The sequence below is a fragment of the Rhinoderma darwinii genome, chromosome 11 (assembly GCF_050947455.1).
Source record: "Rhinoderma darwinii isolate aRhiDar2 chromosome 11, aRhiDar2.hap1, whole genome shotgun sequence".
NCBI classification, from domain to species: domain Eukaryota; kingdom Metazoa; phylum Chordata; class Amphibia; order Anura; family Rhinodermatidae; genus Rhinoderma; species Rhinoderma darwinii.
Genome location: NC_134697.1, coordinates 63,524,524 through 63,546,082, shown reverse-complemented (window position 1 = coordinate 63,546,082; position 21,559 = coordinate 63,524,524). Strand labels below are relative to the sequence as shown.

General features: G+C 40.3%; 1 protein-coding gene across 3 annotated transcripts in view; it reads left to right on the top strand.

Annotated features, from left to right (window-relative positions):
• Positions 1-21,559, top strand: part of CDH23 (cadherin related 23) — an 818,455-nt gene that overhangs the window by 499,530 nt on the left and 297,366 nt on the right. For all 3 annotated transcript variants that reach the window (XM_075841683.1, XM_075841681.1, XM_075841682.1), the window contains exons 14-17: positions 16,575-16,639; positions 18,104-18,341; positions 20,614-20,719; positions 21,110-21,237. In XM_075841683.1, the coding sequence (XP_075697798.1) occupies positions 16,575-16,639; positions 18,104-18,341; positions 20,614-20,719; positions 21,110-21,237 (537 nt within the window). The remainder of the gene's footprint in view (positions 1-16,574; positions 16,640-18,103; positions 18,342-20,613; positions 20,720-21,109; positions 21,238-21,559) is intronic.

Here is a 21,559-nt window from a genome sequence, read left to right as displayed (position 1 = left end):
TTCTGAATTTCGAAGGGACCTCTTCTGTCTGTAGGAACAGTAAAGCTAGCTGAGGGGATTTAGGAATTCGTATTTCAAACAAGGATTCTAATAGAGCGAATACTTCTCTCCAGTACTCGTGTATATTTTGGCATTCCCATAACACATGTAACAGCGTGCCTTTGGATCCACATCCTCTCCAACATGTTTCAGGCACTGTTGGGAACATTTTATGTAGTTTGTCTGGGGTGTAGTACCATTGCAAGTGGGTTTTAAGGGCCGCTTCTAAGTGCGAGCTGCATTGCAAGGACCTATGCATTTGTTTATATGCCTCCCTCCATTCTTCTTCTCCAAATGATTTCCCCAGCATCCGCTCCCATGTCAAGATGTTGTGGGTTTTGCGGAAATCAACATGCCCTGATAATGTGTCGTATATACCCTTAAGTATTTTATTAGGTTTGACTATTAAATGAAAGAGTTTCATGTTACATATAGGGTGTTGGTTTTTTAAGGTTGCTAAGAAGTGTCTAATTTGTAAATATTTATAAAAGTCGCTCCTGGGCAGATGATATGTGAGCTTCAAGTTTTCAAAGGAGTTCAGCTGATTATCAGAATATAAATGAGACATTAGAGTAAGGTTCCTTGCTTTCCAGCTAATCAAGTTTAAGTGTGGAATAGCCAATTCTAGTACCTCTATTGGTATCTGTTCATTCGGAAGAGGCACAAGGTCAGTGGAATGTTCTTGTATGTGCGACCAACTCCTTAAGGCTGCTTTTGTGATTGGGGATATTTGTGGTGGTGTGGTTATGTGCCAGAAATCCAGAAACATGAGAGCTTTTAGATTAGCCGGGTAAACATAAGATGATTCTATATGTACCCAGTGAGTTGTGGTATTATTCATCCATCCAGGATGATATAGCGCCACCAGAGTAGAAGTATAGTATCCATATATATCTGGTACACCCAGTCCCCCTAGTTTCCCATCCCTAGTCAAAATGTGTGCTGCAGTTCTAGGTTTTCGATGAGCCCAAATAAATTTCATTATCTCCCTTTGGATATTTGTAAAAAAAGATTTTGGTACCACTATGGGAACTGTTCTAAACAAATACAGCAGTTTCGGTAGCAGCAACATTTTGAATGCAGCAATCCTGCCTATCCAGGATACTTCAAATTTGTGTAATCTAGTCATTTCAGTCTGTAATGTTTGTAGGAGAGGTTCATAATTAGCTCGGTATAATGCCTTATGAGATTGCGTCAAAATGATACCTAGATATGTGATACCTTTTTCTTTCCAGTCGAATGGATATTTATTTTTTAGGAAATGTAATACAGAAGGCGGAATGTTTAGCGGCAGTATTTGAGACTTTTGGGTATTTAGTTTATATAGTGAAATCTGCCCAAACGACCGAATGCATTCTAGCACCGCTTCTAATGAGTCCTCTGGGGAGGCTAAGGAGAGAATTATGTCATCAGCGTAAAGTGAGATTGTATGCGTTCTACTATCAATATTTATTCCTTGAATATTAATGTGTGTTCTAAGGGTTTGAGCTAGAGGCTCCATAGATAGTATGAACACTAGGGGGGATAGTGGGCACCCTTGTCTAGTTCCATTAGTAATTTGAAACCTGTCAGAAAGTACACCATTGGTATACACCCTAGCTGAGGGACTTGAATATAATGCCTTTATAGCTTCTATTATATTCCCTCTAATTCCCATCTTTTCCAGTGTATCAAAAGCATATTCCCAATGTATGCGGTCAAATGCTTTTCCGCGTCTAAAGCTAACAGAACCGATGGTATCTCCAGTTGTTCTATGTTATGTAGAATACCTAGTACTCTACGGGTGTTGTCAGACGCTTGTCTGCCCTTCACAAATCCCACTTGATCTTCCCCTATTAGTGTGGGTAGCATGGGGGCAAGTCTAATGGCCAAAATTTTTGCATATATTTTAACGTCCACATTTAGTAGGGAAATGGGTCGAAAGTTTTGAGGGGCATCTGTAGGTTTGTTAGGTTTTGGGATGGTGACAATCAAAGCAGCTTGATTCTCTGCTGGCATGGATCCTGTGTCCATTGCTTTTTGAAAAAATCTGCGCATATAAGGCATTAGTGTGCTCTGCAGGGATTTGTAATACATATTCGTAAGTCCGTCTGGACCAGGGGACTTGCCATTGGGAAGTGTTTTTAGTGCCGCTGAAATCTCTTTTTCTAGGAATGGAGCACTTAAGCTCATCAATTGGGTTTCTGATATTTGAGGCAGATCTATTTTTTGTAAAAAGGCCTGTATATCTTTTTTTGATGGATGAGGGGAAAAGGGATCTTGTTCCAGATTATATAGGGATGAGTAAAAGGTGCGAAATTGGTTTGCGATTTCTGTGGGATGGGTTATTTTTGTTTGGGTATGCGAGTCTATCAAAAATGGGATTTTGGATTTCTGATATTGTGTTTTTAATCTATTCGCTAACAGTTTCCCCGCCTTATTATTCTGCGAATAGTACCTTGCTTTTGTTTTTTTAAGATTCTTCTCATATTCTGAGAGTAAGCTACATCTTAGGTGTTGTCGGAGAGTGAACAGTTTTTCCGCATTCTGTGGCGTTTGCTTAATTTTGTTCAAAGTTTCCAGGGAATCTATTTCTGCCGTAAGGGAGGAAATTAAAGCCATCTTCTGTTTTTTTACTAAATGACCCAAGCGAATGAGAGTACCTCTGATAAAGGCTTTATGGGCATTCCAAAGGGTGAAGTCATTTGTTTGGTCATTGTCATTCTGTTGAAAGTATTCTCGAAGATCATTGGCAATAGTCAGTTTGTGGTCTGTATGTGATAATAAAAAAGGATTGCATCTCCATAGATACGTAGGGTTAGATATGTTGTTTTCTTCCAAAGTCAGAGTTATTGCCGCATGATCCGACCATTTTATATTTTCTATAGATGAATTCTTAGTAGCAAAGAGCAGTTCCTTGTCCACCAAAAATAAATCTATGCGGGAATAGCTATTGTGAGTTGGAGAGTAGAAAGAGTAATCCCGTTCTGTACTATGTTGAGCCCTCCAGACATCATACATCTCTTGTTTCGCCACTAAGGGACCAAGCTGGGGTTGGGGCTGACGACTAGGATTTGTAGTATCTAAAGATGCGTCGACTATGGCATTGAAGTCTCCACAAATTATTACCTTTCCTTGTTTAAATTTGTTGACTATTCTAATTATTTTGTGCAGAAAGCGAATTTGGTGGCGGTTGGGAGCATAAATATTTACCACTGTGTATGTGATGTTATTAATCGTACATATTAGGATAATGTATCTGCCGTTTGGATCAGTATGGACTTGGAGCCTTTGAAAAGCTACTGAGTTTTTTATCGCTATTAAGACTCCTCTCGACTTAGATGTATAGTGGGATTGAAATACATAGGGGAATTGGTGATGGTTTATTCGGTTTGCATCTGTCTGCAATATGTGTGTTTCCTGGGCGCATAAAATATCGCAGGTTAGAGACATAGATTCTTGCCACATGTGTGCTCTCTTATGTGGGCTATTCAAGCCGTTGACATTTAGTGAAGCTATTTTAATTGTCATTGAAAGGACTCAATAAAGCGGTGAATGACCTTATGTGCAGGGAATGAACAACATCACAGTCATTAAATGTATCTAAGGTAAGCATCTCATACCCTTTCCCCTGATCGTAATCACAGTTAATATATCTACTGCTAGCACAAAAACATAAACATAATGCAAACAAAAAACAATAGATTCCACCTGGATCTATCACGAACCAAGGACATTTATAGCTGTCCGTCAACTTGGGGGAGAAAACAGTCAGCTTGATATCAGGTCAAGATGACCGCAGCTACACCTATGATAGCTCAACCTCAGGAAAAAGTAGTTTTAGCGAGGGAGATACTTCCGTTTCGGCGACCAGCAGGTATCTCAAGTGAGAAGTAGAATTCGACCTCCTTTTATCATCTTAATGCTTTCGGTGTTTTCGGTGGTCTACCTTTTCCCATTCATCTCGAATCCGCTGAGGGGAGCGATTGGACTGCTGAGGTTGCAGACGAACTGGTATGCCCCACGATTTTAGTAGGAGTGTGCCTTCTGGCAAATTTCGGATCACGTGCATAGAGTTGTTTCTATGAATGAGTAGGCGAACCGGGAATCCCCACCTATATAGGATCTTACTGTCCCGCAAGGCGGTTGTAATCGGGGCCAGGTCTCTCCTTAGCTGTAGAGTCGCTGCTGAGAGATCCGTGAATATAGACAGATTGTTATATTGCGCTGGTATGGCATCTTTTCTTTTAAGGGATGTCATCAGTTGTTCCTTCACATGGAAAAAATGTATACGTGCTATTACGTCACGTGGTACGTCATCTTTAAGATGTTTTGGTTTTGGAAGTCTATGAATTCTGTCTATAATCAGATCTCTTGGGTTGCATCCAGGCAGCATGTTTTGGATGAAATCTTGTGCGTATTTCTGCAGGTCAGGCGCAGCAACATCTTCGGGGATCCCTCTAAATTTGATATTGTTTCTGCGGGATCTGTCCTCTAGGTCGGCCATTTTTGCCTTGATTTGAGAAACTTCCGTTTCTAAGTCGTAATGAGCGTCAATCAGCCCATTATGTGAGGTTACAAAATCGCTGAGTTTAGATTCCGCATGTTGGACTCTAATCTCTACATCCTGTATTGCTGTGGACAGGGGATGTAGCAGTTTGGCAAATCCAGCCTGCAGGGAGGTATTAAGAGCCTGAAGCATGGTCTTCATTGCCAGATCTGTGACCGCATTAGTTGAAGATGGCATATCATCTAACATGTTTCCCTCAGAGATAGATGCTCCGGGGGATGTGTGATGGTCTTCTAACGTAGCTGGGCCTGTCATAGGAAGAGGACTCTGCTTTTGTGGCGATGAGCTCTTTGAGCTCAGTAATGGCGGCGACGGAGATAATGCATGGTGTGCGCTCTGCTCCTGATGGCGTCCACGCCGCCCTATTGCAGCACGTTTTACAGCCAGAGTGTCCCTGCGAGCTACATTCTCATCGTCGGGGAATGGGGAGGCTTGAGTCGGGACCGAGGCACTTCTCCTCTGTGTACTCACGTTTGCGAGGCTCTGCGGCGGTGAGTGCGGCGGCGGCTCAGATGTGAGGGAGCCGGTCTGAGAACACGTGTCTCCTCCATCTTGCGTCTCCTCTGCATGTCGGGGGGAAAAGAAGTCTGTGAGCTTTGCCGGTCTTGAAGTAATCTTCCGGCGTCTCGTCATATCTGCTGTACCTTCTACTCCTTCTAGGTAGCCAATCTAGGGTATCAGCTGCAACGTTTGTGAGGCGGTAGTCGCTTTATTCTGTTGTACGGTGTAGGAGCTCTTCACTCACGCGGCCATTCTGGTCGACAGCCAAGCCACGCCCCCTTCTATGTGCTTTTTTGAAGTCCTATAGAGAAGTCTATAAAGAGGACCCGTCACCAGTCCAGTAAAGCCGTATTTCCTAGGTCATGTCATAACTTAAAGTAGAAAACGGATTGGGGTACAGATTACACTCGAATCATCAGCATGACAGGAGGTAGGAAATTGGGCTTTACTGAACTGGTGACAGGTCCTCTTTAAAGACGCCACAAAAAAATGCCACACCCAGAGCATGTGTTTTGAAATAAAAACGTCACTGAAAAAAAAAATCTTCAAAAATGTCACACACCAAAATTCTGTTGCATGTAGTGCATTTTATATTTCACTATAGATTTTAATGTAAGACCTGGCCGCACTAAAAAAGGTTTAAAAAACAAAAAGAGCTATGAAAAACACAAAAGAACACAAAAAAACGCTATATGTGAATCCAGACTAAAAGTGCATTCTCTCAAGTTTTTGTTTTTTTTACGCATTATCCATTTTTCTCGGGCATTATGATTGTAAGGGTAAGGCGGACAGAATATTTTTTTTATCTCACACTCAAGTGCTCTGATAAACGTCTTAGTTTCTGCGTGAATTTTCAGATCAAAAGCTAAGTCCTGTAAATAGCAGCTATTTATGGCAATGTTCTCCAGGGAATTAACTGTCATGTAATCATTCTCCCCTCTGAGGATCATTATGTGCTAGAGAAGATCTTATTCACCTACACTTCTTTTAGGAGCTTTGAGACATTGCACTCTGAGCTGTTCACGGCTAGCAAGCCAGATTGTGGTGAATAAACTGTCCAACAAGTATCATACCGACATAGCTACTCTGTCATTTATGAAGCTAACATAATACCATCTTCCTGGGTGGCTTTAATAAAATATTGGAAATAATTATCAGAACAGGCATTTGTTTTACAATGCTTTGCAGAATATGCTTTTTTTGTTTTTTGTTTTTTTAAGAAAAAAGTACATTTATAAAAAAGTTTTATTTTTTTCATTGATGCACTATTTTACAATTTTTTAAAAATTGTTACCTTAAGGGCAGATTCAGACAAACGTTGCGTTTTTGCGCGCGCAAACAACGCTGCGTTTTGCGCGCGCAAAAACCATTTGACAGCTGCGTGTGTCATCCGTGTATGATGCGCGGCTGCATGATTTTCGCGCAGCCGCCATCATAGAGATGAGGCTAGTCGACGCCCGTCACTGTCCAAGGTGCTGAAAGAGCTAACTGATCGGCAGTAACTCTTTCAGCACCCTCGACAGTGAATGCCAATCACAATATACAGCAACCTGTTAAAAAAAAAGAAAAAGTTCGTACTTACCGAGAACTTCTCTCACGGCCGTTGCCTTGGTGACGCGTCCTTGGTGACGCGCCTCTCGACATCTGGCCCCACCTCCCTGGATGACGCGACAGTCCATGTGACCGCTGCAGCCTGTGCTTGGCCTGTGATTGGCTGGAGCTGTCACTTGGACTGAATTGTCATCCCGGGAGGTCAGACTGGAGGAAGAAGCCGGGAGTTATCGGTAAGTCAGAACTTCGTTTTTTTTTTTTACAGGTTCATGTATATTGGGATCGGAAGTCACTGTCCATGGTGCTTAAACAGTTAGTCACTGTTCAGCGTGCTGAAAGAGTTAATCTCCTGACGTCGCGTACCGGAAATTTTTTTGCCGGGTTCGGCCAAAACGAGTTCGGCCGAACCCGGTGAAGTTCGGTTCGGTTGTCCGGGTTCGCTCATCTAAAAAGACACTCCGTTTGGATGTTTGGAAACAGAAAAGCATGTGGTGCTTTTCTGTTTACATTCATCCTTTTGACAGCTGGTGCTGTAATGATAGGGGTAGGGAAACGGACAAGTGAGCCCTAATCTACCCGCCACTCTTTCCCTGCCTACTTGCAACGACCCGCCCTAGGCGACAGGGTACAACTGGGCGGCGGTCCCTACGCTCAGTAAGTGCATGAGACAAACATACAAGGGAATATAAAGGAAAGGGGCAGTTGCCCACGGCAACACCGTGAGCAACAGAGTGGTGAACGAGCCAAGTCAAACCAGGAGAGCACGAGGTACCAAACGCAGAGCAGAAGAGTAGTCAGAAAGCCAGGGTCAGTATGGAGCAGGATCAAATAGTAGGAGCTGTAGCTGGGCCAGGAAATCACACGGAAAGAATCACAAGCAAGGAGGAACAGGAAAGGCAGGTATAAATAGACAGAGGGCGGGAGCTAGCTGAGTCTGGCCAGGCTGCGATAGGCTCTCCCACTCCTAAGCCTGCCAGCCTGAGTGGTGGAAGCTGGAGTCAGTCTCTGAGAGATAGACTCAGGTGAAGACTGATTACCTCTGGAAGTTAACCCCGAAGCTGTGCCTGGCAGATCCTTTACAGGTGCGCTGTTTTAGTCGGTTCGCACGGAAGTGCTTCCGTGCGACCTGCGTGGTTTTCACGCACCCATTGACTTCAATGGGTGCGTGATGCGCGAAATACGTGGAGATATTGAACATGTCGCGTTTTTTGCGCAGCTGACAAACGCTGCGCAAAAAGCACGGACTGTCTGTACTGCCCCATAGACTTGTATTGGTCTTTGCGTGGCGCGTGAAAACCACACGGCCCGCACGGACCGAATACACGTTCGTGTGAATCCCCCCTAAGTCTGATGGTGAGTAAGGGTAAGTAGCTTAGTTGGGAACTAAAAAGTTAGACGTGGGCAGGTTAGCACATCAGCCAACAGGAGTAGGACAGACATTTTTAAAGCAACCATGTGTCCACCAAGAGAGAAAATTGGGTTCATGCCCTGCATTGTGCCCAGTGGTGAGGGGGAGGATAGGTTGGTCATGTGATGACTGATGGGTGGTGACGGTTAGTGGCTTAGTCAGATGGTGATTGTGAACCAGAAACATGTCAGTAATCTAATGAGGTATGTCCTGAGAGCAAGATTTCTATCTGCAAATTCCTCCTTGGTGTATAATTTTGATAGACTTCCGACTAAATGTAACCCCAGAATTTGGAATAAGATTTTTTTTTTTTATGGCTTGTCAGATTTTCTTATTTAACTTTTAGAATATATTGGGTATAATATTCAGTTATTGAGGGCCTGTATAAACATTGGTCCAATATCCAGAATGGTTTCTTCAAACATAGCATTTCTAAACCTTTCAGCTATAAGCATTAGGCCATGTTTACATGGCATATTTTCAGGAATATTTCGGAGCGTAAAATGCTCATATTACACACCGAAATACACTTGAAATACATCTGCAAACAGCATCCCATTGATTTCAATGGGAAATATGCTGTGTAGGTTATATGAGGTGTATTTTTAAGCTGCTGCATTTAAAAAAGTCTCGTAAAAATACGCTGAAGTAAAAAGTATTTTACAATATGATTTTCCCATTTCCCATTCAAAAAACATTTCAACTATACACCTCAAAATACACTTCAGAAACGCTTGTAAAAACACTTTGGAAATCAGCTCAAAATACACTAGGATTTCAGAGGCTGTTTTCTCTTAAAATTTCTCAGCCTTAACATATGTCGTGTGAACACAGCTTAAGGGCTTATTCAGACGAACGTGGGGAAACTCGGACGTTTAATAAATGGCAGTTTTTCACGTCCGCGTTGCCCCCGTGCGGGTCCCGTTTTCACGGATCCCCATAGACTTGAGTCTATGGAGGGATTCGTGAAAACAGAAGAAAATAGGACATGTTCTGTATTTCAACGGACCCTTCACACGGTCCATTGAAACAACGTCCGCGTGAACGGCCCCGTTGAAATACATGCGTCCATGTGACGGCCGTTGTTTTAACGCCCATCACATGGACGTATTCAACCTTCGTCTGAATAAGCCCTAACTGTAATATTTCCCTTCTAACATTCCCTCCTATAGAAAGTCTCACACAAGATATTTCTTATCATTTCTGCAAAAAAAAAAAAAAAGGATTAATCTTTTTATTTTAAATCCTTTGGATACTGTGGTTTAAGAGGCCATTTGCAGCTGTTCCACTTTTCTCCCTCTACTCTTTCCGCATTCAGAATAATGTAGAATACCAGAACATTTGAGTTCTGTTAAGTTTTGACCTCGCAAGGCTTCTGTAGTTTGTCCAGTAGTGTCTTAGTTACTTAGCAACAAGCCTTTTTAATATAATGTTTAGTTGTATCAATTTTATTTATGAATTATTTAATTTTAATTTACTTTGCAGTTTGGTATTGTATTCATATTAATTGTGGTTTAACTTATTTTTTATACTATGACAGAATGGTATTTTTCATGGATTAATGTTCTGATACTGTTATTTTAGTTATCAGATCTTTTTATTAGTGCATAAGCAGTTATAATTGAATACCATAGGACACTTCATTTTATGTAATTGCATTATTTCTGTATTTGTTTGGAATTTCCCTTCCACTGTGATTACGCTACTTCACTACAACTCAGCTTTTCAAGTAATTCTGTATTCACGAAGCTTTTTATACCTGATTGAAGGTGTCAGACCGATACTCAAAACATTCATTTCCATTTCCTCTGTGTTCACTTTTATTTTTTTCCGGTAGCGCCTGTATATAACTCTTATTTTCACTTACCCTGTACACTGTATTGTACAATACACTGTAACTATATAAAAACAATACTAACTTCTACTAATACTTTTTCTAGCGATTACATTATTATCCCAAGTCAAAACTAAACGTAAACCATTGTTAAAGTGTATATCATATGATAGTATGTTCTACAAGTTTTCCTCATCTTCTAGTTATAAATATGTTAGTAACTACTTTTTATTTGCTAGTTTCTCTTCCATGGAGTATATAAAGCATCTCATTACACAATGTATTCATAGCCCATTTACTGCTACATGACTGCAACGTATTATCGTGCTCATTTAATGGTCAATTATGCTTCAGCGACTTATCGAATAACTTTCTCCCATAGCTATACCTGTTATAGCTTTAATCATTGTGCATGTTAAATTAGTCATTGATTCTCCGATCAGTTTTTCCCCATAATTCAGTCAATTGCTAACTTAACAATTGATTACTGGCTTTAAGCAAACACCGTAAAGTGTTTTAGGTGTCTTAATCAGTAGCTGAAATTCTAATTACTATGCAGGTTATACACAGTCGAGTCACATTATTGTGACCACATCCTACTGTCGATGTCGGCAGCGCGTAGCCCATGAAGGCAGTGATGTGTCATGGGCTGGCATGGTGGGTATATAAGGTGTGCGATAGGCTATCTGAACACATATCACTTGTTTTTGCCATGGGTAAAAGGGGCAATTTATCAGAGTTGAAAAAAGGGATAATTATTGGCTTTCGGGCCAAGAGTGGCAGTATTTCTCAAACAGCGCAGTTTGTGAACTGTTCGCGTGCTGCTATGGTGAAAGTGTATCATGAGTGGACAAATGGCACTATTGTGAATAACAGACGTGGAAACTGCAGAGCACCACATGCCATTGATATGAGAGGTGAATGTCGGCTACGAAGGTGCGCGAGGGCCGAACTACACGCTACAGTGGAGCAGCTCACCATGAGAATCAACCAGGGGGCTACCAGGCATGTGTCTTAAACAACAGTTCAGCGAACCCTACTGCGTATGGGGCTCCGAAGCAGATAGATGGTCACTGCTTCTATGCTAACAAAGGTGCATTAAAAAAAGGCTTCAATTTGCACGGCAAATGATTGGCAAGGGGTTGCCTTCTCCGATGTTTTCTGCTTCATCGAACGGATGGACGTTGGCGTGTCAGACGAGAAACATCAGAGAACAAACAACCTGCAAACATTGCTGACAGAACACAAGCTGGTGGCGGCAGCGTTATGGTCTGCGGAATTTTATCATGGCATTCTCTGGGCCCACTCATCAATGTGGAAGGCACCTAAACCGATTTGGGTATAAATACATTGTTGCAGATCACGTCCACCCATACATGCTGTTTGTCTTCCCTTTGGCAGATGTAATCTTCCAGCAAGACAACGCGACATGTCACATGGCTAGAAATGTCTGACAGTGGTTGGAAGAGCACGACTAAGACTTTCAAGTACTTCCCTGGACCCCCTAATACACCAGACTTGAACTCAATTGAGCATCTGTGGGACCAGCTTGTTCGTCTTGTTCGCTCTATGCAATGGCATAACTACCATTGTAGCAGCTATAGCCGGTGGCTCCGCTGGCAGCCGCTATGGCTCCTACAGTGGTAGCGAATCCACATTCCATGGTATCTACATCCTTAGGACGCAGATACTATTGAACACTATGGCAAAGCAGGGAACTATCTCCCTCTTCTGCCTCTTCTGCCATAGGCTACAGGCCACGTTCGGCCTGAAGCCAATCAGGTGCAGGGATCCCTGCGCAGGCCGGCATGATGACATCACTGGATCATGCCGGCCTACGCAAGTATCCCGTCGGCTTTCAGGAGAAGCTTTGTTTGTCGCGGGAATGAAGCCTAGGTGAGTTGAACGTTTTTTGTTTTATTTGTTTGGGGGGTGATATATGCCTATATGACTATCTACAAGAGCGAGCCATATAACACTGTCTACAGGGGGGCTATATAGCACTGTCTACAGGGGGGGCAGTATAGCACAGTCTACAGGGGGTGCTGTATAGCACAGTCTACAGGGGGAGGCTGTATAGCACTGTCTACAGGGGGAGGCTGTATAGCACTGTCTACAGGGGGCTGTATAGCACTGTCTACAGGGGGGCTGTATAAGCACTGCCTACAGGGGACTGTATGGCACAGCTGTATGACTCAATCTACAGGGGGGTACTATCTACCAAGGGGAGATGTGTGCAGCACACAGGAGAAAGGATGGGAGGGGGGCCAGTCAAAAGTGTGCTGTGGGACCCAGTGTTTCCTAGTTATGCCCCTGGCTCTATGGATCCTGCCCCATGCACCCTCCAGTAAATGTGGGATGCACTGCCTTCAGCATGGCTCCAGATACCTGAGACAACCTACTAGCACCTTAGGCTGCATTCACATGAGCGTGACAGATTTACGCGATTAAAAATCGTGTGGAAATCTGTTCCGTGTGCGTTATTGCATCTGTGCTTTGCGAGTACCATGCGTTTTTCACGAACTCGCAAAGCACATTTTTTTTTTATGGAATTGATGCGCAAATCACGCACAGCACATGGATGTGCATCCATGTGCTGTGCGTGAATTTCACGCACTCATTGACTTCAATGGGCGCGTAGGTGCAATATAGGACATGCAGTGAGTTTCACGCAATGGACTCTCGCTGCGTGAAAACTCCTGCATGCATGAACGGCCCCATTGAAATCAATGGGTCCGTGTGCTGTGCGTGATTTTCATGCACAGTACACGGATGAGTTTTACGGTCGTCTGATTGAGCCCTTATTGAGTCACTCCCAGCCCGTCTATCTGCTGTCCGTGCTGCACACGGCGGTTACTCTGGATATTCGCCAGTGGTCATAATAATGTGATTCGACTGTGTATATTTTGTATCTATTAAAATGTTAGAATCCATTCACCAGGTTCAAGATTAATAGTAAATTAGTGTTTAATATTTTGCAGACTCCATTGAGAATATAACTTTTGAAAATGTGTTGCATTAGTTTTATCATTAGTATGAAAAGGTTCTGTTTACACCACATCTCCCAATATATACAGCGAATGTATATTTCCAACTTAGCCATTTGTCTCCCATTGTAAAAAAAAAAAATATGTATCTCGGTGAACGAGTTGTTTGGAGTGGTTTTTTTTTTGTCTTCATGGTGTAACTTTTGCCAGACGACTGAATCAGCAGTTGTATGTTCCAGGTAAATGGTTTATTTAAATATTACATATTAAAAGCTACAGTATATACAGTATATAAACACGTAAGCAGTGCTGCATCGGTCGTACATGTATAATGGTACCATTTTAGTACACGTTTAATAGTGCCAGTATATTACCAGCCATAGTGCATAGAAAGTACCAGACAAATTGTCTACATGAAACCAGTCATAGTGAATATATAATATGAGCCATACTACCAAGGTAATGAAAGCCATAGTACTTTTGTGTTCTGTTTATATTTATTACCATCTGTTAGCCTAATGGGCTTGCTGAGATTTATAGCTCTCCACTCATACCCAGAATACCTGCTACTCTTTCTTGGAAATCTATCATTATTAATGGGCTTATTTTTTTAGGCAAAAGCTGTTTTTTATTGGTACATACGACTTTTTATCACTTTTTATGATTTATTTTTTTTACCGCTAAGTTGACCAAAAAAACAGTGATTCTGGTAATTTATATTTTTCTTTTTACGTCGTTCATCGTGTGAGTTAAATACTGCAATATTGTAATAGTTTGAACTTTCACGTACGCAGCAATACCAATTTTGTTTATTTTATTTTTAATTTTTTATATTATTTTAGAGAAAAAATGGGGGACTTAACCCAGCGATCATCAAATCGCTGTTAATACAATACACTGCAGTACTAATTTAATGCTGTGTATTGTCATTTTTAACGGCTTCTGTCAAGCCCTGCCAGAGGCACGGCTTATCAAAGGCAGCGTGTAGACAGACCTGGGGGTCTTCAGTAGGCCCATGGACTGCCATGACAACCATCGGCACCCCACGATCTCATCAAAGAGGGCCAATGAGCTATCGGAAAGGGCTGCCCCCCTCTTTTTAGCGCCTCACATGCTGCGGTTGCGATTGACCGCAGCATTTAAGGAGTTAAATGGACAAAAACTGCGCAATCACTGTTCCTGGCCATTAGTAATACACAGCTGACACCTGCAGAGTAATATAGTATGTTGTCCACTGAGCCAGTTAGGGTCTAACAAATGTAATAAACTAGTTATTTTTAAATCCTGACAAAACGGTCCTCTAATGGAAAGAAATAAAGGGCTTTGAAAATTGGAACAATTGCATATTCTCTTGCAAACAAGTAAATTGATTGCTGAAAATGCATGAAATTAATTGTTGTGAGTATTATTATGATGTTTCAATAAAACTTAACAGAATATATTAACCTTTCTATGCAGTTTTTCTGGAGAAAAACAGTTGCAGAAAGGCCAAAAAGTCTCAAATTGGGAGCTAAATAAAAAAAATGGTGTGGTGCAAGGCCAGTCGAAAAATGCAGCACATTTATTAAGAGACGTTCACCTTTAATGTATTGCCCCTTACGCCAGTGAACTGATTAAGACTCGAGTATGAAGCGCCAGTCTTAATAAATCTCCCCCTATGTATCTAATGTACAAAATCCAATTTTTGACATTGAACAATTTTTTGTCAAAAGCTTTATTATATTGCCACCTTACCACTTTTCTGTTGCACATAATGATTGAAATATCCAAAAATCCAACCATATCATTTGCACATCCACAGGAAACGTTTTATATATTTGTGAAACTGTAGCTGCCTGGCGGGTACACGTTCACTTCAGAATATAGTCTGTCCTAACGCTTAGTTGAAATGTGCTATGCTAAGAAAGCAGACCTATTGCTCTCATTTTGTGTTAAATGCAGTCCACAAGGCTAATCTCAGGTATCACTAAATTCAGTTGCAAGAAGTATCTGACGCCAGGTAGCATCAAGATGATGTATGTGATGCAGCACATAACGTCCAACGTCAGGATGTTTTGCGCTGCGTCGCATATAACGTCCTGATGCTGTCCGGTGTCAGGACCTTGTAGGCAGCTTGGCACAGTCTGCCTGACGTGGCAGCCTGAGGGAATTTCAAGCAGGCCCCCTTTCTGTTTCGAGCCAGGTTGTGATCCAACCCCCTGCGGCCACGATCGTTACGCCACTGCCTGAAGTTAAAAAATGTGCACTAGGTTCCAAGCTGAAATCTTTAACCCATAAATTTTTAGACTTTTCTGCTGTGGTTGTGTCCCTCTCAATGCTGGATGTGAGGTCTGTGACTCCAGGATGCTTTTGTCTTTACTAGATCTCCTGTATCTGCATAGTTTTCTCTCTATTTTAGACTTTGTTATTGCCCCTTTGCTTGCCCCCTTTACTATCCCCTCACTCTACACTCTGATACTGACATCCTGTGTGATCTTCCCTCGCTGAACATTAAAACATTTTCCCAAACCCTCCACTCTCTGAACTGCCATGTACAACCTAATCCCCCTCCATGGTGCTATCTCTGATCCCGATAGAAGAGAGGGGGGAGAAGATTATGTCAGCCTGTCAGAAGAAGTGGACTGACGGATCTGAATTAGAAACCGAAGCAAAGCCAGTTTTCTACATACCTGCAAAGATTTCACAGCAGCAAAATTATAGGAAAGTTTTTGTGTAGACTATTTAGAAATCTGCTTAAAGAGGCTCTCTCACCAGTTTAATACTTCCCTATATCCTACCAAATCTAATAAACGCTTTGATGTAGGTAACTACTGTTTTTTTTTTTTTTTGTTGTTTTTTTAAAAAACGTTTATTAGTGACAAAGTTATGATGATTTTTACATTTATGCTAATTTTTTGTAAAAACCTAACTGGGCGTTTTTTTTCGTTTCACCAAGTGGGCGTTGTAAAGAAAAGTGTATGACGCTGACCAATCAGCGTCATACACTTCTCTTAATTCATGCCCAGCTTTATTCACAACATGACTTCCTCCCGCAGTTCCTTCACCGGAGTGACGGGAGAATGACCAGACATCGCCTCCAGCCGTGCCAGGACAGCTGCTGAGGGGGATAATTGTCCTGACACGGCTGGGGCCGATGTTTTGTCATTCACCCGTTGCCCCGGTGAAGGAACTGCAGGAGAGTGCAGGATAGCCCAGTTCGGCCTTTACAAAAATTTTGCATAAATGTGAAAATCATCATAACTTTGTCACTAATAAACGTTTTATAAAAAAAAAACAACAAAGCAGTACAGTAGTTACCTACCTACAACAAAGCGTTTATTAGATTAGGTAGGATATAAGGAAGTATTACACTGGTGACAGAGCCTCTTTAACTTTGCATTTGGGAAGCAAATGAATAATGAAAAAAAAATTCAGTCCAAAAAGTGTCCATAGTCGTTAAATAGATTATGCAGCAAGACATCAGCTAAAATACCAATGCATATCTGTATCTGAATGAATAGGCAAAATTCTTTACTTCTACTGGTTTAAAACCAATAGTGATGTGGTTAGACCTGAAATAAAAAGGTAAAGCACAAAAACCTTTTAATCTATCTGAATTAAAGCAGCTCTGCGAAGAAGAGAACTGGAAACCTTAGAGTGTGGCAGTCCTACATTTGTTGTGAAATCAGAGAAAGTGTTCAAGATTATTTTTTTTCTTTTATTTAGGCAACAGACAATGATGTTGGGACATTTGGGAAAGTGAGCTACTTCTTCAGTGACGATCCAGACAGGTAAGAGTTAAACAAGTGCGAGAAACAACAAAGATCATGTGTATGGGAGAAGAAGCAATCCACAGAAAAAAGGGGGACATAGCTATACTCAAAAAAACACAAAAACAGCCCATACTTACTAAATGGGCAGGTAGACACCAGTTCTCATGGGAGAAAAACATTAAACGGGAGAGGGGGTGGCAAATCTGATGTTACACTTCATAATGAATCTATAAAAGTTCCTATTCAGTGGTTAATACATGGTTAGGCTAAGTTTAGCGATATTAACTAGTCCTTTCTCACAAGCTGTGTGTATTAATAGTTGGGCCACTGAACATGCGGAACATTCTCCACAATGTCTGACACAGATGAGAAAATTAAGAGATTGATTTAGCTATCTTTAAAATGATAAGTTACTAATGTTATAAGAATATAAGTTTATCTAAAATGTCAAATATCTTGATATCCATATTGTATTGCCAACACGTATTCCAAACCAAATATATAATAGAAATAATGTGTTTCCTAGATATTTTTGATAATGTCAAGAGGGTAATCTGTTAAAACCTAACAGCAAAATGAGAAACAAATGGTATCTGCATTACGTTGAATAGAATATGATTATTTCGTGCCAGATGAGCCACTTTGGATATTTCAGAAATTGCTGATCTCCCAGACTTTCCATGCAAAACAGACTTTAGAGTTTACAGAGAATGGTGCACAAGACAAACAGAATTGATTTTGATTACTAGATTGGTTGTAGGAGAAAAGCCAGACTAGTTTAATCTGATAGATAGGCAACAGTAACTCAAATAGCCATACTTTACAACAGTACTAAACATCTGTGAAGGTACAAAACTTTGACGTGGATGGGCTACAGCAGCAGAAAACCACACCAGGCCCTAGTCCTGTCGGACAAAAATAGGAAACTGAAATAATAGGCTCAAAAGTGGACAGCTGAATACTGAAAAATGTTGGCTGGTCTGATAAATCTAATTTTTTGTGATTCCATGCAGATGGAATGGACAGAATTTCTCATGAAACACGTAAATCCATAGATGTATCCTACCTATTGTCCATGGTGGTAGAATGGTGTTGGGGAATGTTTTCTAGGCAAACATTGAAGGGATTGTCTGGTTTAGAAAAAACAAAAACAAAACATTTTCGAATACACCGTTTCGAGTAAATAGCGGGAGTCCCCTGGTCTGGACCCTCCTCTATTAATCTGAACTGAGAGCAGCTACAAATAGTGGCATTCATTCTGTCTGTAGCAAATAAACACAGTGGATAAATCTGCAGCAACTGTGTGATACCATAATATCAACATGGACCTAGAATTTTTAAGAAATGTATATGACATCTTGAAAAATTCATGCATCAAAGAATTTCAGTTGTTCTGTATGAAGGATAGACCGTGTGTGACATGAATCCTGAACAAGTTTGGAGGCTGCAGTAGAAATGTTTTGTGTTTGATTTTCCATGCAGGTTTTCACTTGACAAAGACACTGGTATTATCACCCTTATTGCTCGGCTAGATTTGGAGACTACTCAGCGCTACACTCTAACAGTGATTGCAAGGGATGGTGGAGGTGAAGAGACAACGGGTCGTGTGCGTGTCAATGTCTTGGATGTCAATGACAACGTACCTATCTTTCAGAAAGATTCATACCTTGGAGCAATTCGAGAGAATGAACCATCTGTTATCACAGTGATCAAACTTAGGGTGAGGAAAAGATAACACAAAAAAAGTTTTCTCTTTTTCTTCTTGGCTCAGACTTTGTTTTCTTTTTTCCCCTGAACATTTAAGGCCAAGTTTGCTGATTATTCACAACAGGTTCTAACAGCTCAATTGAACCTTTTATGCATATTAATCACCCTAAATTAGCAAGAATAGTAAGTAACATACTGCTTCTAATCAGCTACACACATAGACCAATTGGTAAAATTCCACTACTAAGCGCATTGTCTTTTTCTAGCAGCCTGATTCTCCTATTCTTATAAAAGCCACTGGATTTTCTCAGCTGCAAGGACGTGGTAATGATAGGATAACCCAGCTGGGTCAGGGATGTGAATATCTAATGAATTCATCATAATAAAACATGCACCTGGATTGGGCCTTATAAACATTTTCTCCTTTATTTATAATAAAATATAAAGTCCACGCTAGTTTTTGTTTAGTTTAGGTTGTTTTTTTTTTGTACAGTTTTTTTGTCATTTGATGAATGCAAATGAATTTAGCAGCAGTTAGTCCCATAGAAATCCATAGGATCCATCAACTTATTGGATTGATCATTTTTCACAAATACATACCGTGAAAAAACACTAGTATGGGGGTGTGCCATAAACTTTTTTTTTACATTTTATCATATGGATAATATGATAAAATCTGGAAAAAAGATTTTAGTTTAACAATATATTTAGACAAATTAGAAAAAGATACATTTGTAGAAAAACCAAACAAATTAGTAAAAAAAAACAAAAAACATATCGACATCATATAATGAACTGCATATTTTGTAAATGGTGAGTTTATCTCTCTTTATTTTAAAGTTGCTTTCTGTTACTTCTCTTGCTTATTAAACTTGAATTTTTAGCCTCAGTATATAATTTGCCATTGTCATCACATATAACATAAGACCATGTTAACATTGATAGAATAGGGTATGAAGAAAAACGGGGATAAGAGAACCAGCGCTGATGACATCAGAGAACGATCCAAGTGTGATTTTCAAACAAGATTTATTAAGGCTACGGGTTTCAATTCTGAACCAACATCTTCATCCAGCCTTGAGTTATACAAAGAACATGCACAACATTTATAGTGAGACAATTACAAAAAGAACCGCCAAAAAGTAATTAATGATGTCATGTGGGGTCAGAGTTTAGGATTGACAGACATAAAAGGAGGCCAATCGGACAGTGTTGATCAACCTCACTTTTATTGATAAAATATAAATATAAAAATAACATTGTGGAGTTAATAGAACATGTTAAAAAATATAAGATATAAATATAGAATATAAGTACAAGCATATATAAAAGGGAAATTAAAAAATACACATTAGTAGAATGTCCAATATATTTAGTAAGTCAAGAATTGGTTTTAATGAACTGACAGCAGCATCGCCGCTGTGAAGCTGCTAATTGAGATGAACAGCGATCACCAGCCATTATGATGGTAGTATGCATAGAGGGTTTAGTGGTTAGCCATAGGAACACAGCGAAACTGGTCAAAGCATGCTGGTAACCATGGCATCCTGAAAGAACATGTTGCCATGTGTAGAAAAAAAACATTTCATGCCCCCATATGAAATTAGAGACGTTCAGAGATACAGTAAGGCTCCATGTTCCACCATGGGTGCTTTATTATGGCTTTGTACAACTAACAGGCTGTACAGATATGGAAGTTTTATCTTTTATTTTTAAATTTTCTGTTCAACGTCTGGTAACATAATGGTACTGACCAGAGTTTACTTAAAATCACAGAAAGGCAACACAAATGCTTGATCATCTGCTGGTCTTATCGTTTTAAAAAAGTGAAAAAGTATCGTTGTCAGCAGCACATCTCCCTGAGACGCGCTGCCGAAACAATAATAATCTATGGGTACTACCGATCGGAATAACGACAGCTCGTCCCTATCCATAGCTCCTTGTGACCTGAGCAAACGAGCGCCGATCAACTATGTCTCATTGATCGGCGCTCGCTGCATCGGCCACTTATCAGCCGGTGTAAAAGGGCCTTTACTGATCTAAGGGCAGGTTAAAACACCAGTTCCCAGCAGGATGCAGATAAGCCACAATGCTATATTGCACATAGATAATGCTTCTATAATGTGCCAGTCATACAGTTACATGTAGTGCACCATGCTGGCTTACAGTCTATTGGTTACACCCATATTATTAGATCAGACTGCCCAGCAACTTTAGAGTTTACTGTTATGAGTCCCTAAAAGTAATGAAATCACTGACTAACATTATTGTGCGCTTATACTTAGGCCACCGATGAGGATTCTCCACCAAATAACCAAATTACTTACAGCATTACTGAGGCTTCAGCATACCGAAACTTTTTTGAAATTGCAATTTCTGAAGGTTATGGAGGTAAGTGTGAACACACAATACATTTAATACATTCTAAAACGTCTGTGTGAAAAACTTTTACACAATGTTGCTCACCCACTTACTGTACTCATGCCATGTAATTTTCTTTGATAACTGTATTTTTATACTGGAACACCACCAAATATAGTTGTATCATTTGGAGCTGCACTGTCTCACCTGATGAACTATCTGAAGCTCCTGGGCCCAGTGCAAAATCTTATCATGGAATATTATACATATTATTAAAAAAAATTATGTTGTAAATATTTTTGTCTTATATTTGGTAGTTTGTCCGTATTTTATTTATTTTTTTCAATCTGAATACCAATTTTTTTCCCAGTTTGGTTATTATGAATATTATTATTTGACTCATGTTTGCTCTTTTTTCAGTAATAACTGTAATTCGACCTTTGGATTATGAACAAATTCCAAATGGTGTTATAACATTGCAAGTTATGGCAAGAGACTCAGGGGTACCATCTTTAAACAGTACTGTATCCGTTAGTATTGAAGTCTTTGTAAGTATCTAGCATTTTCCCACCAATGTGATATGTTTTGTGATATATGGCATCCACAGTCATAATGCTTGACATTAACCATCTATCATCTTTTCAATGATTATCAAAATGAAACGTTATTGATATGATTTGATTCATAAAACATAAAATAAACTATCTCTTCAATTTAATCATCTTAAGCCCTCCCTCACACAGTGTATTGTTTTTTTTTAATTGATATAAAAATAAAAGACCTGATGTTTGAAGGGTTTTTTATGCCATTTTTTACATGTGTTTTTCCTGATGTTTTTGGAAGTTCTTTTGAGAAGTCTACGTAGAAAAC